Source organism: Corvus kubaryi, unplaced genomic scaffold (genome assembly GCF_017639235.1).
Source record: "Corvus kubaryi isolate FWS band 111438036 unplaced genomic scaffold, C.kubaryi_AGA036_p1.0 37337, whole genome shotgun sequence".
Taxonomy (NCBI): domain Eukaryota; kingdom Metazoa; phylum Chordata; class Aves; order Passeriformes; family Corvidae; genus Corvus; species Corvus kubaryi.
The window spans coordinates 207,961-225,533 of record NW_024581110.1 but is presented as its reverse complement, the minus strand read 5'-3'; the positions used below and the strand labels follow the sequence as shown (position 1 = coordinate 225,533).

The 17,573-nt window shown below is 41.1% G+C and overlaps 1 protein-coding gene across 5 annotated transcripts in view; it reads right to left on the bottom strand.

Moving 5' to 3' along the window:
* TAOK3 (TAO kinase 3) overlaps positions 1-17,573 on the bottom strand; it is a 74,917-nt gene that overhangs the window by 39,049 nt on the left and 18,295 nt on the right. For 4 of the 5 annotated variants that reach the window (XM_042031088.1, XM_042031091.1, XM_042031093.1 and 1 more), the window contains 2 exons: positions 3,084-3,173; positions 1,677-1,887 (listed from right to left, as the gene is read on the bottom strand). In XM_042031088.1, coding sequence (XP_041887022.1) covers positions 1,677-1,796 — 120 coding nt within the window. In that variant the 5' untranslated portion in view covers positions 1,797-1,887; positions 3,084-3,173. Of the gene's footprint in view, positions 1-1,676; positions 1,888-2,947; positions 3,027-3,083; positions 3,174-17,573 lie in introns of those variants that run through there. The other variant, XM_042031090.1, reaches the window with a different exon arrangement.

Sequence of the window (17,573 nt, the reverse complement as noted above, 5' to 3'; positions counted from 1 at the left end):
CACCAGATCTTAGTCTTGCAATGACTATTATACAGCCATCAAAATTCTACTTTTCTGCAGCCTGGATGATGCAGGGATGGTAACTGGAGACTAAAAACTCAGGTTTTGGAACGATCTCTCTGCTTGCCTGGACTGGCAGTACCCTCATTTCTGCATGTTAAGGGCAAAAAACATCAAGCTTCTGGTCTTAAAACAGTTGCTGAAATCTCTGTACATCCAACCATTTTTGGGACAAAAAATTAGTGACAGCTAAAAGCTTAAACTATAATAGGAGCTAAATGTGGTAAATCCTCCTTTCAAGTAACGTATTAACTAATGAAATTTTTTTGAGGCATGTGGTGACTTCAAAGAAAAACTGTGTTGGGTGAACCAAGGGAGCACAGGAATTACTGAAGGGAGGTGACACAGGCCCCTCACAGCACACACTCCTCAAATGAGATAGAAAAAGCTGAGAACAAGGAACTTTGGGATAAGGCAAAGCCCTTCCCCACCACTTGCCACCCTGATTCAGCAGAGAGAAGATCAAGAGCATTTTACTCAGATGTATTAATGCTTTATTTCTGTCACATTAATTCCCAACAGCTCCACCTGACCATGGTATCTCTCCTTACAGCTGTGATTTGTCACTGAAGGACACGCTGCCACGTTCCCAGAGCTGTGGGGGAAGTTGTGGCTGCACCAAGTGCTTGGGATGTTCCTGGCTGAAACAACTCACTGTATGAGCTCACTTGGGGAACAGCCACTTGCTGAAGCAGTTTTGGCCATACCTGAGATGATACCTTGAGAAATTACATTGTTATCCCTCAAAATACACATGAAATACTTATATGACATAAAATTTAAGGTTCCTCTTGTAACAACAGCTCCACCAACACCTCCATCATGTCACATAACTCCAAACAGTGAACTGGAATGCTTAAAATAACTCATGCTACCTATTGTCAGCTAGAGGTGTAAGGGATATTCTCTAAATACTTGACTGTCTGATATTCAGAAACCAAATTCCAGTGAACCTGATCCTCCTGAGTGACCGACCACGTTACCAAGCAGCTTTAATTTGTCTTTAACTCATTTTTTCAATATTGATTCTATTTCAGTCTCACTAATACCAACTGGATTATAACTATTTCCAAACCCAGTATTTTGGATTTGGCCTTGTTTGACACCAACTGCAAAAGCACCATTTTTCTCACTTCCAGATTAAATTCTCTTGCCTGTATCGATGAATGCCACACATCCTTCCTGCTTGAATTCCCATTCCTCTGAGGACTCGCTCTTTGCTTTTGCCATAAAGGAATTTGCAGTGATTTCCAAGCATATGAACTCCAAGTATCTTGAAATTCCAGTTTGGCAAATTAATTTTAAGCTGTTTAAATTCAGCTTTCAGCATCAAACAGCACAAAACACCATATAATTGACCTAGATGGTTAGGTACACTATTAAGACTATAGTAAACTGCTACTATAAATACAGCTGTAACATTAAAGAGATCAGGAGTGGTTTGGAAACGCTGATTTTTGAGATGTGTTATCACAAAACCAATGCACACAAAGTACTGAAATCTCAAAGAACACCTCCTTCTACAAATGCTGAAAAACCTCCAAGACATCACTTGAAATGATTCTGTTTTCAAAAAGAAAAAAAAAAAAAAAAAAAAAAAAAAGAACTATACTTACAAAGTAAACTGCTCCAAAACTTCCATGTCCAATTTCATGCAAACCCACAAATATTTCCTCAGGATCATCTTTGTAGAACAGGTCAGCTATTTCTGGGTCCTTTGGCACCCCTTTGCGCATGGTGAAGTGTGTTAGGAACTGGTTTGTGCTCTCAAGTCCCAACCAATTTCTTCCTTCATCGACAAAGCCGTTTGCAGACAGCTCTCAGCACCTGTTGGAAAAGCTCATCTTTAGTCTGCTTCCCTTCCATGTGTTTTTGTTCACACTCCCCTGACAGCAAAATGGGAGGAAACACTTCCAGCAGCAATAGGCTTCACTATCACTTCCTCCAGCTAATTCTTTTTAATTATTAGTTCTATTAAGATAGAGAGATTAAAATGCATTCAGGGTACAACAGCTCTTTATCTCACACAGGAAGCAAGTGCTGCAGTGACACTGAAGTCCACTTGAATTCAAGAGTCCTGCTGCTATGCAAAACATCCTGTGACAGGAGTTTGTTATTCTTCACGCCAGGCTCCCGATGTGTCAGTTTTTAGACTCTCTCTGTTGTTCCTCCTACTTTTCTGGGCTGTTTGCTTTGTTTCTCTACTCCCAATTGCCAGCTGGTGCTCATAGAAAAGTCAGCTGCTATTCCACAGCAACACTTTGCAGCCATGTAATTGTTATTTCTCTATTTACTCAGAGCTTCAAGACAACCAGTGCTGCTGGATTGTGATCGCTCCCAGGACATGGAATCGCTTTTGAAGAATCCTAAACTCCATCATATAAGGCAGCTCTTTGCCTCCTTAACATCTTCCCTTAGCACAGAACTGAACTGCATCTAAATGAAGATTTTCATTACTCATCCCCAAAATTTTATTTATGTGGGAAGACAAAAAAAAAAAAAAAAAAAAAAAGGAGGAAACATCCAAATATCAGAAAGTTTTCCGTTTCTTAGCAAAACATCTTGAAAAATCTACATTGACTCATTAAATACTGGTGCACAAAGCAATGGGGGCCTTTACCCATCTGCTTTTGGCATGTGAAACCCGGCAGATGAGCTGCAGCTGAGTCACCTGGAGCAGTTTCCATCAATCCAGAGCAAGTCTCAGAGCTACTTTCACACCCATGGTTCAGCACCTCTACTGAGGCCACATCTTGTCTGTGCACAACAGACTCCTGCAAACACACTCTAGGGACCTTCAGCCTATGCCACGATATAAAACAGGGCAACATTTAATGAGAGACCAACTGAAACGTAACAATCAGATAAATTTAAAACTAAAACACACATCAAAGGTTTTTGAAGGTTTTGGACTTCAAGTGCCATCTGGATGAAAGCAGAACTTTGGCCTGATGCTGAGACAGCCTCCCCGGCTCAGGGTCAGTGATGGAGCAGCCAGGAGGGGTGCAGTGAGAGGAGCCCACCTGGATAACTGTGGCACCAACCATGCTCTGCGGCTCACATTCCTTCCAGCAGCATTGTCCTGTGCTCCCGGCCCTCCAGACTTTCCTATTCTGCAAAGAAAAACAAGTAACAGTGTTTAGATAAATGATTTTTAAGTTTTACACCTTAATTCTAACACACAAAAACACCACATCCAGTAAAGGCCAGTGACTCCAGGGCCCCACTGGGAAGTACAAGGAGAACTGGCTAAGAATGCTAATGGTGTGACTTTAGGTGAGGATAAGCACTTCCTGTGCTCCACAGATCTTGGACTATATATCACTGCAGGACAGAAAACCAGGAAAAGAGGTTAAATGCCAAGTTCTTTGTCTTTTATAAAGACTCTTAAGCTTGCTAGGGCACAGGAAGTTTCCTCTCAGCCCAGGCTTTTTAGATCATTTATAAAAAGGACAAAGCTCAGAAAAAATCCCCATCCCTGGAAGTGTCCAAGGCCAGGCTGGATGGGGCTTGGAGCAACCTGGGATAGCAGAAGGTATCCCTGCCCATGGCAGGGGAGTGGAACTGGATGGGCTTTAAGGTCCCTTCCAACTCAAATCATTCCATGATTCCGTGAGAAGCTGACAAAGTGTCCATTACTTGATTCTCTGTGTTCTACCTGATGACACACGAGATTCCAGGGAAAGTCTTGGGCATTAGTAAGTCAAACACTGCTGAATTCCACCAGGGAGAGTATGAGCAATGAAAAGATGGGATAGGAGTGCCAACCAGTGAGACCCATCAGCTGAAATCAGGTCACAGTGAGGGATGTCACCCACTGCAGCCACCCACTCCCATGGCTGTAGGAACACCCCCAAAGAGCCACCGCCGTCCCCCAGGGGAGTGGGACACAGGGAGAGCTGGGAATCAGCCTGAACTCATGGAAAATGTAGCTACATGCACAGTACAAATGCTTCCAAGTTAAGCATACTGCAATAGTTACACTGCCAAAATCTGAATTAATAGGCACCTGATTTAATGACACATTAACTCATCCTCTCCTTTATTAGGGAAAAAATAGATGAGCAGAAATCTTCCTGCTAATAGCTAGCACTACCAAAAATGTTATTTTTGTTACTTTATCTCACCACAGGCCAATACTACTGAGGTGCTAAAAGGCTATTTGAAGAGCACCAAAAAAAGGTTCTGCAACGTTTTGCTTAAAAATAAAAAAATCTCAAGTATAAACAAAAGCCAAATGAATGAAATGATTATTCATTTTCAGCTGATTGGCCTCACCTACAGGTGCTATATTTACTACAGACCTGCAGACAGGGCAAAGAATGCAGTATTTCAGGTCTGGCATTCTTCAGCCAACAGAAAAATCCATCTGGCTTTAAAACAATAAAAACAAACTGACAGAGAAAACAATTTATCCATCTCCAGTCAAATGAACCTCTCTGCCATTAATAAAGCCTGTGCAGCTCCAGTATTTAAGGTATTTACAATGGGAAGCTAAATGTTAATACTTAGAGTTAAGCCCTAAATAATAACGTCATTTTCCAATTAGGGCAGACATGAGTAGTGATGCAAATAAATATTCTCAGTAAATCTGCTCAGCAGGACTATTATTTTCCAGCAATGAACATCAAAAAACTTAGGATGGAAAGTGCATCAGCAGCAACCTGAGTCCTGTTGATTGAACATGATCAGAGAATGATCCATACCGATCCCACAGTGCCACAAACACTGAGAACCCTGTGCACTGACACCACCACAGCACCAGATACACAACTTGGGTATTGGCAGTGTAAAACACCACAGATGCACATCACACCACTTCCATTTAGGCTGGCAAGGTCACAAATCCTTAACATCACAACTCCCTTCTCTGAATGCGTAGACTGAACCAAAAATTGTTTAAATCAAGGCAGAGCACTGTAAGAGTCAAGTGCCATTCCAAAAAAAAACCTCAAGTTCAAGGTATGGTCAATTTGAGCAGGTTCTTTTCATTACCAAAGTGCTGAATTGACACAGCAAGAAAATTTCTATTAGAAGCCTGATTTCTGCTTTCCATCCTTGTAAAGCAGCATTTGAGACTCTGCATGTCCTGAAGACCTCAAAAGGAAGCATCATTAATCACACTGGGAGTGACAAGTGACTCAAGATTTTGAAGGCTTGGGAGATGAGCATTTTGTTCAGACAGCAGAGTTTCCTCAATGCTAAGCAACCCTCCCATTTAAAAACCATGAATTAACTGCTTTTGCTACAGGTGTCTGCACAAAGATTCCCCCCTACCAGTTACAACTTCCAGGTGCTTTATTAGTAACAACAGAAAACGCCTTGACCTGAATATAAAAGAAAGAACAAAACATAACTGGAAGCACCTTTAAGAGGAGCTAAACTACCCACATTCCCAAATAAGCCATGGATCTAAAATTATGTCTGTCAATAAGACAAACTTGAGAACTCAAAGTATGTGCCTTGTAAAAACACAGTTTGAATTGCATCTCACAGCACCATAGAGCTGTTTCAAATATGCCCAGAAATGCAGAAAATTAATTTTAGTTCCTAACTACACTAGGGTACTTCCCAAAACAAGGACAAAGTTTTCCACTTCATGCAGAAAAACAAACTACAGGAAACAGGGTGGACCAGCATCAGATTCCACTCGGAGGAGGAGCAACATGACATGGTTCATGCACCCATTTTTAGATGACTATTTTGAGGGGAATAAATTCACACCAGAATTATTTTCCCAAGAATGGAAAGCACAGAGCCCCCTTTCATCACTTCAGTCTCTCCAAAATCTGGAAAACAACATAAGGAAGGAAATTCTGAGATAAATTCAGCTGATAACTATCCTGTGTAAGGAACCTTTCAAACCTGAAGTAAGGAAGGTGCCCAAGTTCCCCTGCAGTCCTCACCCACAAACTAACATGATTTTGTTGGTTTGATTTGGGTGGGTTTTGTGTTGTTTTCAAGAAGCTGGAGCTTTTCCCCTTCCCTTTAATTGGTACACATGGCTGGCTGGCCAGGCCAAACACAAACACTTCATTCTGGGCTGAGTCCCTCACATGAAGACCACGACCTTGGATGAGCAGCCCTTTATTTTAGATAACCTTTCTGGAGAACACTCTTGAATCTCCACATTTTTAAGCTGTTCAGTGTCATTTCTCTGATTATTAAGAATTACTTTCCCAGCTAACTTGATGTAAGTGAACACAACACACATGGTTTTTTCCAGGCACTTCACTTATTTTAATGCTTAAACCAGTCATATTCGCATACCTGGCACGGAAACTCAAGCTACCGACAGGGCATACAAAAAGCACCTCTACTACAGCCTTTGTCTGCTTAAATTAATCACCAATTCCAAGACACTCAGGAAAGATTTCACTCTGGTCTAGAAGCAGCAAGTCCTCTCACATCCTTCCCTCAGATTTCTCTGAAGCAAAATGATTCACTCGGTACAGACCCAGAACAGAAGGTACCCAGTGACCTTCAGCAGGAAACACAAATATTCCTGAGCATTTGAGGCTCTGCAGATATCAGGGTAGTGTTCCCTGAGGGCACACAGCAGGAGGAGCAGACTCAGGAATCAGGACACAGTCTGCCAGGAGAGCTGGACAATGTCATGAGAACCACACGAGTGGCACCAGCAGCACCAGTTCCTCAAACACCACCTCTGTTGTTTGGCTTTTCCAAGGAGTAACTTCCCAGAACACCCAAGTCATTGCCACACAGCATTCTTATTAATATCTGGGTGCAACCACAGCTCTTCACCACCTCCAGCTTCTAAAAAGAAGAGCAAGAATTTCCCTTTGGTGTGTTCGGCTCTGCAATGCACCTGGAATTCCATCCGGGCACTTTGCACTGGGTTCAGGGCTGTCCAGAGCTCATGTGTGCATCAGGTCATATGGAGTTCACAGATTACTCATGCTAATAAAACCCTGAATCACAACTGTTCTGACCCAGGCCATCACTGCACAGTGCCCCTGGGGTGTGAAATCCAGCTAGTAACTTGCAGGGCTTGTTGGAGATAAATACCTTAACAAAAACAGCTTTTTTCCTGATGAGGAGCAGTAGTTTTAAAGGAAACATTCAATTTATAACTCCCCTATGACCACTATTTATGCAGCAAAAGACAAACTTATTTAAAACTTAAAATATAAGACAATCTTATTTAAAAAAAACATAAAAATGTAAAATCAATGGGCTTAAAGTCAAGAAACAATCAGTTTTAGTCATCGGGAATGTTTCAACAAGTATGAAGTCAAGCCACAGGCCAGCCCTCCCCAAAGGAATAGTCCCAATCGTTCTCTGGAATTCCACTGCTTTGCTAAATATGTATAATCACAGCTACCCAAAATCATGGGGTACAGCCTGGGCTTTAGTTTAAAAGTCAAACAGCATCATTCTCACAATAGATCTGTAATGAAAAAGCAAGAGGCACTGGATCCTGCTTCCCAATAGTTTTCCTGTTGAATTTAAAACAATTCAATGAAATATGTATGCCTTGTTAAGTTTAAGGGTAATTAACATGTCTTGGATTAGAAGCTGTATTTTATCATAAAATCTAGAGAGCATTATTAGAGTTTCTCAGGTTTATTTAACAAGATTAAATACTTTCAGTCATGAAATAAACCTTGCCTAATTAAAAATAAAGGGAAGAAAAAAGGCTTCCTGCTCCCAGCAACAACATTTCATAATATTTCATCATGGCACACTTGAAATAATTCAGCAGTACATCTGGAAGGGAGGAAAGATCCATGAATCATTTTAAACCCTAATGTACATAAGCCCAAATAGCATCATACACAGAAATACGAATTTCATCAGATCTTCTCACCAAAACATCTCTAAAAAGCATCACAGATGGGTCATGAAAGCGAGAAAATTGCTTCCCTATTTTCATCATCTTTTTCTTCTCTTTAGCATTTTTATCAGGCTCTTCATCATATTGCTTAAAACTCCAGACCACTATAAATTGATGAGTATTATGCTGTGTGTGCTATTCAGAGGCACAAATAAGTCATCGGATTTGTTTGTGGAAGCCTCAAGAGACACCAGCACACTCAGAGTTTCCTACCTATTCATGTAATGGCTTCCAAAGAGCTGGATCCATTTTGTGGCTTAAAGCTATTTTTAGGTGCTTTTTAAAAAGAGTTTATATTTTGACCACCACATAATCAAGAAAAAGAAAACAAAAAACCCATCCAGCAACTGACAAATCTATTCCCAGAGCTTTCCAGAGTGTCCCGGGTGATGCTGCAGTGAGATCTGAGCTGCTCCTACTCACCTGCATTACAACTCAGAGCTGTAGGATCCCCATGGGGGACACTGAAGCCACCACAATGGCCACCAGGTCATTTAAACATCAAATGAGGCTGAAACCTCATCTCCATCTCAAGTTTTCCTCAAGTGTAAGAAGTAACTGCTACAATAACTCTGAACACAATAAAATTCCTTGCGTTCTGAAAGTAGTTTCCTTATCACAACTTAGACGGCCTGATTTCCAGTTTGTCCCTTAAAGCCAGAAACTGTGGGGACTGTTAGATTTAACTACCTGAGGTTAACATACAATTATGCTACTGTGTGCTAGTCAGGGAACAGCTGTGTTTTAGGAGAGGCACATGAACATAAACATATTTACATGAGAAAAGCCTGTGATACCATTTGGGGCAAAATGGGATTTCATTATGTAAGTGCAGGGTAATGAGTAAGTGTCCTGGTGTAGCTACATGGATTTTGTCATAACATTATCTGACTTTGAAAAAGGAGTTTTCTATTTAAAAATCCTGTTTATTCTCTTTTTGCAAGAGAACGTAAACTCAGGTACTGATTTTCTGGAAGCTGCATCACAGTAAAAGTGGCCAGAAGGAATCATGCAGGAGGTCCTTACAAAAAGTAAGGAAACAGATATGGGCTGTGTGCACGGAAGAGGAAAAAAAAAAACATTCCCTGGTCATGCAGGGTGAGAACACCTCTCACAAGAAAACAAATTGTAGGGGTTTAACATTTTTTTTTCCTCTTTGAAGGGAGGGGGGAAGGTATGTGTGATGTTCTTCATGACTCTAAGAAAATCCATGGATCTTCATCATGACTGTCTATTAATAAACAACCCTAATAAAACAACCCCAAATATCAATTTTACAGCAAGTGAGTTGCACAGGGCTGCATATGTTCTTCCTCCTCTACAAGGATAAAAGGGAAAGGCTTGGGCATCCTGACCTCGCACTGCTGCTGGTTTAAGAAGCAGAGAAAGCCATAGCACGCCAACACATTTCCACCACATTCCCAACGTGGCTTTCCACAATTCTATGATATACGTCGCCCAAGACACCTCCTTTTTCACTGTGTTATACTTCCCCCTTTCTTTGCCCCTGAATCTCTCCCTGCTACAACTTCTCCTTTCACAGCCCTCCTTCCTTCCTGCCTCCTTTGTGCCAGCCAGAGATAACACTTTAGGAAATGGCCTTTTTGACTACTTCAGTTTATCATTTCTGCTTGGCCTGCTCTCAGTGTCTCTGACTCCAGCACATCCAGCTCTCCTCCTGACCAATATATAGGTACAAGTGCAACCATTACCATAAATAACAGGAATTTGTTCCACTCTCGTACCATTAGAAATGGCTACGCCTGTTTCATTCAGGTGCCAAAGTCTGCTTCAGGAGTGGAGCTAAAGAAGAAAAAGCTTATTAGGGAAAACCAAAAAAACTCAATTTCACATGGGAATACTATTATTAAAGGATGATAGACATAGTCTAGCAGGTACCAGCTAAGGAAATATCAGTCATTAATATAACATGACTTACCCACTGGCTTTCTAAGTTTATTCTTTTATAACTTGCAATTTTTATGGGACACAGACAGAAGTGAAATATGAGTGGCTAACGTCCAAAATCTCCTTATTATCACCTAATAACAGTGTCCAAGAAGACAGTGTTTATCCTCTATGAAAAGAGCACTGATGGCTTAAAGTCTGGAAAGAAGAAAGATCATGTGCTGCTTTTATTCAACGCCCACAAAGAACTAAAGTTGGCTCAATCAGTCATCATATGTATTTATAAGACAGCCCCCTCATGGATCCCTCTTCTTCAGGATCATTTTAACACCCTTATGACAATTAATTGCATGCACAAGTTATCACAGTTATCATGGAAGTACCAAAGTATCATGGTTAAGAAAGTAATAAATATATTCCTACCTGCCACAATACAGCAAACTACCCCCAAACAGCATGACACAGACTGCTGAGATGGCAAGAAAACCCACAGTGAATGATGCCAGTTTTCAGGCAGGAGTATAACTGAGAATGATGGATGAATGGCTCCTTCTAGGTAGGAGAGTATAATGGGGATCACACACAATGGGGGGAAAAAAAGAAAATTTAAAAAGAAAATGAAGAAAAAATAAGGAAGAAAAACCTCAATATATTATCAAATATATCCATTACAAGTTCCAGAGTAAAGGTAAGGAAGACTACAAATAAACAAAAAACCCAAATCAAAATCCTGCTGAATTCTGAACTGAAACAACTATTTTGCTTTAGCAGAAAAAAAATATCTGAGTTAAGACTGAAATTACAGCTACCACACCATGTCATTATTCCCATTACATGAGAATATGCAGCACCCAAAGACTCTTTAAATAACTGGATAACTGAGAGGTCCAGGTCTGTGATTTCAGCCTTAAGTTTTGTCATCTTGGGATTTATCAGGTCAGAAAAGGCCCTTAATGTTGCTTTAATGCAGAAAAACTAAAATTTTAAATTAGAACTGGAGGGGAAACAAAAATTTGCTTCAGCAAGCACTGGAATCAGATGTTTAAAATGAACTTAACATTGCAGGTCAAGTCAGAGCCTTCTTCAGGCAAACAGAGTTTTGGTTCCACTGAAGGGAGATGGCAGAGGCAGGGAAGAGGAGAAAGTCACCTGGATTAGGATGTGCCACCTGGCAGGTACCTGTCCCCTCAGCATTCTCTCTTTTCTATTTTATTAATTAGCACTGCAGCATTGAAGAATCACCACACAGTTTTAAATTACTTTAATTCTCATTTAAAATAATCTATGCTTAAATTTCATTTTTCCACTTGAAATTCCAAATGCAAGTTTCAGCACCACATCCTTGTGCACAGGGACATCCTCAGATGAGCTTTAATGTGCTGAGAATGTTAAAGGTGGAGAGAAAAAAAATGATCAGTAAACTCAAACCACTTGGTGTAAAGAAAACAAGGCAGAACTAAGGGGAAAATAAAGGATGTGACTAATCTTCTCACAGGCAAAGAAAGTAGAGTCTGTCTCCCAGGACCTAGTGGGTCCTTTTAGGAAAAGTGGAAGGTAGATCACCATGGAAACAGAGTATTTTATGAAGTACTTTAGCAGTGCAATTTGCTATGATATGAACATAATCAGGCGAGCAGCAGTTCCCTTCCAACCAACTAGAAAAGCTTTTAGCACAAACAGTGAGTGCATTTCTGTCTTTTGGAATTCCCAAAAATGAAAAACGGATGCTGCAAAAGACACCACGGGTATCAGCTGGAGAAATCATTATCAAAGCTTCAACTCAATTTTCTGGTCACTGAGCTCCCTGATGGAGACATCTGAAGACTCACAGAGCCCAGGAAAGGAAGCCATCAGGAAGAGAGGGTCAAACTTCCTAATTGCTGGCCCAACTTCTATGTCAAGTCCCCAGATCACATCAGATCACTGCATAAAAATACCAAGTGACAGCGCTTGGGAGGGGGGGCAGCAGGGACAAAGGGGAGCTTCTGTGGGTGGCAGTGACGGACACGGCATTTGAGGGCAGGGGGGACAGGCAATAGAAATTCAGGCCAGAGACATCACTAAAACAAGAAAATATAATGAAAAGGATAGCAAAGCAAAAGCAAAGGCCACCATAATTTAGAAGCATCTCTATTTCTGCATGAGAAGCCAAGGAACTGGCAGCTGATGTCAGAATGTGTGTTCAATGGCTAACAAAAACCCAGGCTTACTGGCAAACACTGCGCAGGAAGAACCATGTGGAGATTGCTCTAAGATATGACTGAGCTTTATTTTTGCTCTAATGATAATTTACTATTTTGAATACCAAAAAAGCCATTTAGCTGTTTTCTATTTTTGAGAGGGCTGCCGGAGTAATGACACAGATTTGTGTGTATTGAATTAGCACTACCAAAAAAGTTTTGGTCACTTATCTCACTGATAACATTAATTCATAGCAGAGGTGATAAATCATTATGTTAAAAACACACACAGCCAGGTCTACCTCGAGTGACTCAGACCTGAGATATCTCAGCAGCAAGCAGAACAGGGGCTAATGAAATGCATTTGGTACAAGAATAGGGTAACAGACAGCAGTAGTAATATTTTCAGCTACTCTACACATTGCTGAATTTTAAATTAATTGTAACCACACAGGAAAAAGACCTGGGGGTTGCTGTAGACAGCTCTCTGAAAACATCTGCTCAGCATGCAGAGGCAGTCAAACAGGCAAATGGAGTGTTGGGATAAGTGCAATGACAAGAAGCCATGGCCAAAAATATGGATGGACATAAAAATATTACATGTTTCTAGTCTGATCATAGCAACAAAACCTTCTCAATCAATGAATTCACCGATTTGCAATACTGAGTGCAAGGCTCGGAATGAAGAGCTAAGGTAACTGATAATTGCAGTGGAAAACAGAAAAATTTCACTTCTGTGAGACCACATGGGCTGGCCAAGCCCAGGACCAAGGCAAAAATCCCAGCAGCACCTCCCAGGGTTTTGTCCCCATCCTTCAGGAGACCCAGTTCAGCATCCCCCTCAACCATACACAAGTGCACCACACACCATTTCCCTCTGGATTTACTTCAGTTCTCTCTCCATCCAGAATTTGACAGTAAATCCCCGGCAAACTCCCACAGCAATCCAGCACATTCCTTCCTCACTTCACTCTTTTCTTTCCTTCACATACACTTGCTCAAACCATCTCACTCCAAACCTGTTGTTAACCTGACAAGTAACAAAAAAACTGCTTTAAGCCACATTTATTGTTCCTAGTAAGAAATTATCCTTGCCAAACATTATAGTTCTATTTGATACAATACTTCAGTGTATTCCAACAATGTCAAGAGTGACAGCTGAAGATAATGAACAAAAACTCCTGATCTATTTCCTATTTCTGTAGCAAATTTCTGAAGCAAGGAGAAGAAAAACCGCTTTTTCCTCTCTGTAGATTTGTTTTCATCTAACAGACAAATTCCAGTTATGCTTTCTAGGGCTCTTTGGAACCGTCAGACTTATTCCAAGGATGTTCTGGCAATCAGAGCCATTTGAAGTATGGTTACTGTAGATAAAACACTGATCAAAATATCAGGCAGCACTCTGTGGATTCTGTCACCACCAAGGCTGGCTCAGGACTGGTCTCCACTAACAAACAGCTACATTTGACCATGGCCAGAGCCATGAAATATCCCAGTGTTCCACAATTGCCTAATTTGATCTAAACACCTTTCTCAGAGCCACTTGAGAAGCTACAGCCCAGTGCTTTCCAGAGAGAGATGTTCAGGCATCACTTGACCACTTAAAGCTTTGTTTATTTGGACAGATATTGAGATAAAATAGCTCCTAGCCAACATGACTGTGTGACAAGGCCCCGATTACACAACTGCTCATTTACATCCTCTGCTGTAGCAAAGCTGTCTTTGCAGGGGGAAAAACCCAAAGCTCACGACCACCAGACAAGGCTGGGCATCCTTGATTTTAAGTCTTGATTTTTGACAAAAACTCCCCATTTTCTATTAAAAATTACTCCACTACATTTTTTTCCTGCAAACCTTGCCTTGAAAGCAATGCTAAAGGCTTTGAAGACTGTAATAGAATTTCAGTATCGTATTCTTAAATCTCACCCTAAACTTTTCTAAGAGGAAACCAAAATGGTCTTTTTGCTGAATAAAATATCTATAGTTCATTCACTGATATTATCTCAATGTCCTACTTGTTACCTTTTTAACTAGGGGGGAAAAAAAAGCCTGAATGGAGATTAAATAAAACATGAGTTTTTTGTCTAAAGACAACTAAGCTTAACTACTACGGTTAAGCTTTCATCACCAGAAACATCTCTGCCAACAGTGTTTTCCCCTGCAGGTGATGTTGTTGGACTTAAATCAGAAAAAAATCAGTCATTTACGTCAGTCTATTCCAGTTCTGCTTTCTATTAAGACAGACTTGAGTCCTTCCCCACCACTAGGGCTGGATAAACCTCCTGTTTTTCCACACTTCATTCTCCTCTCAGTTCATGATGTGAACGTCACCTGCTTAGGGGATGGATACTCGGCTTAAGCTCCTCTAAGAAATGTATTTATGTGAGATACAGGGTTCTAAACCACAAAAACAGACCCTTCACAGCATTAAGGCAAATTCTTCTGAAATACTCCAACTTTTTTTTTCCCCAGGTAAAAATATACAAACACCTATACATCCACTCCTACCTTGTGATTACAGTTTCTTTTCCATTTACCTTTTGTAACTTAGATTTTGGGGAAGTTGAGGAAAGAGAGCAGGGAAATGAGGTTTGAGGGTTTTGATACCTTTGTTAAGCAAGATGTCAACAGATGAAGTCAATTTTCTCCTGATAAAGAATATCACCCACCTCCACTCTAGCCCCAGAAGCACCAGACATGCCCACAGGATAAAGGTTTTCTGTTTTTTGATGATATTCTGCATAGCCCCGAAGGTATTTGTGCAGGGAGATGTCAGTGCTCATGAGAAAACACTCATTTTTGGATCCATAACAAGTTTATGTACAAGAAAAGATGCTGAGTTTCCTGGAGAAATGGTCCCCTCACTTGACCCTTGAGAGAATATAAATATTATTTTGTTTTGCAGATGGGAGAAATTAAAGTGTTTTGCCTGACAGTGAACATTTTCAGGATTGCTTCATCAGGCTTCGCCATCCTCATACCACAGCAAAGAGCCTTCTTTTTGTGACAGATATACACTTTAAATAAGGCCATTCTGTGTTTTTTATAACCTAAAAATACTTCTAAATATCTAAAAGAAAGTCCATGTGAAGGATTCTGCACACAGCCAACACCCCAAATAACAGTAATTCTCTAAAAAACACAGAAAGGATATTTTTAAATGAGAGAATAGACACAAACTTACTCAAGTCAAATGCTGGTACATCCTTTGCAGTCCCATTCCCTGAAGCCAAATTCCTGCCTGCCTCCCCATGCTCGTTAGAAGAGCTTCCCTTCTCATGACATGTTCTGTATAAGAGTCTTAAACATTAATTAAGCCTAACAGTCCTCAGAGATGTTAGCACAGCTATAAAAAGGTTTCTGGATCGAGTGGCTACTGAAGGAACTGGCATCTGATCAAATTTTCAAGAGTTATGCTCCCTGCTTTATGAATAAATCAAGGAACTACCAGTTTTTGAAAGTCTCCAGCACTACTTGGTGCCTCATGTACATATTAACAGCCCTATTTTATGGATTCAGCATCCAAGGCATAATGAACCTAAGGGGATATTTGTAGTAAAACTACGAAAAAATCTAATCCCATGGTCTAAGGCAGGAATATTTTTAGTTGTGGACAGCTTCTCAATTGCAGGGCTCATAATTTTGTTCTGGTTAATTTTAAGCACAGCCAAGACACTCTATGACTGAAATATGTTTTCCTGCCACTAATTAAAGGAATGAAAAATTCTAGTATTAACTAATAAATTCATGATAGTTCAGTCTTTTACTTTACGATCATATCAGCCCGAAATGTCAAAGGAGCTCAGGGGACTTTAGAAAGTCACCTGTATCAGAGTCATTACTGTATAGGAGCTTCTACATATTCTATATATTCCTAGAAAAGGATACTCTAGACCAGAGGAATGGGGAAAAAACTCCTTTATGGGTCTTCCTAACTAATCAGTACCTAGTACAAATGTATAACTACATCTGACAACAAGAATGGTCTTAGAAGAGCAACCCTGAGTTTACACATATAATTTTAAAGCTGTTGCCTCCAAGGAGGGAAAGCCTTCAGGGGAAGCTGCACTGAACTATTCTACTAAGGGTTTTTGTACTAAATAACCATACATTTTGGTGATTTTTCTTTATAATACTGAAAAGAATCAACACTTTCAAAAGTGTAACTAGAGGAGAAAAACACTGAGTATTTGTATTCAAACTACACACACAAGAACGGAGTATTTCCAGCCTGGCCAAATTTAAGTATTATGTGACTTTGGAAAAAAAAATATCAGAAATAACCAAAGACTTTATCTTGCAAACTCAAACACAGAAGCTTCCAACCACTTGAGATGATGCTGCATGCAGCCACTGTTGGAAAAACTCAGCTACACGTTTCTTTGGTGAGAAGCAAACTTTGCCAGAGAATATGAGGAGCAAAGCAAGGTTACAGAGCAAGCATATACTGTGCTTAAACTCTCCATTAATGATACATGAAGCCCAGCAGAGGAACTGCCTCTCCTCATCTTGCTCTCAAGGGAAGTGCAGCACGGCGAGGTTCAGCTCCAGGCTTCCTCTTTTCCAGGCACGGCAGGGACGGGGCCCCCTCCCTGTCCCACTTACCCCAGTCTGGGGCCGGGAACCACCAACTGGGCCTGGCTTTGCAGAACTGGCTCCTTGACCAAATGCAACACTGCAGTTTCCCGCTGAGAGCTGCTGCTCGCTCCAGTGCCACTACAGGACAAGCCCATTTCTACAATCCAGAGGAGGCACCAGAGTGGGAAAAGCACTTAAGGACTCGCCATTTCCCAGGAAAACTTCAAGTAACAATGTAATTACATCTTTCCTCACTTAATTCACTGAGTGTCCCAGAAGAGAAGGCATGCATGGCTCATTCAGTGTTTCTGAACAAAGGAACTGCCACCCAAAATCTGGGGCTGAGAAGCCCAGCCAGCGTTTTTCTGCTCATTTCCAGATTAGCCCCCAACACCAGGATGGGTGACCTTCCCAAACTGACAAGCCCCACGTTAAAATATAGTCATAAGACACATCAGGAAGACAAATACCACACATCCTGGACACCCAAAGGAGTAAATTCAGGGAACGTTCCCCAAGCATGAGACGGTCCTGTGTCTCCAAGTCTTATATACAGCTTCTACACAAAGGAGGTGGGTAAGGGCATCTCACAGAGCCCTGCACACCAACAGTCTGGCATTCCACTGCTTCCCAAAGCTTGAAATTTCACTCTCAGCAAGCCACCCCTCACTCAGCTATGGAAAAGGGCAAGCCATAATGATCTCTTGGATTTGAAGTGGGTCCGGACACAACTGCACTCCTCTGGAGCACCATGTGCCTCCAGGCAAGATTTGTCCCTATGTGAGAATCCAGACTTACACACTGGAAGAAACAGGCCCATCAGCTGCTGAAGCAGCAGGTTGGATTTTTTTGGATAATGCTGAAATGAGAACTGATCCCTAGACTCTACAAGCCAGAGCTGGGTATCTCATCTCGCAAGTTCAGCTTGCAGGAGAGCCACACTCCCTTCCATATCCCTTCAAACTGCCTCTGTCCTCTCCTCCTCCACA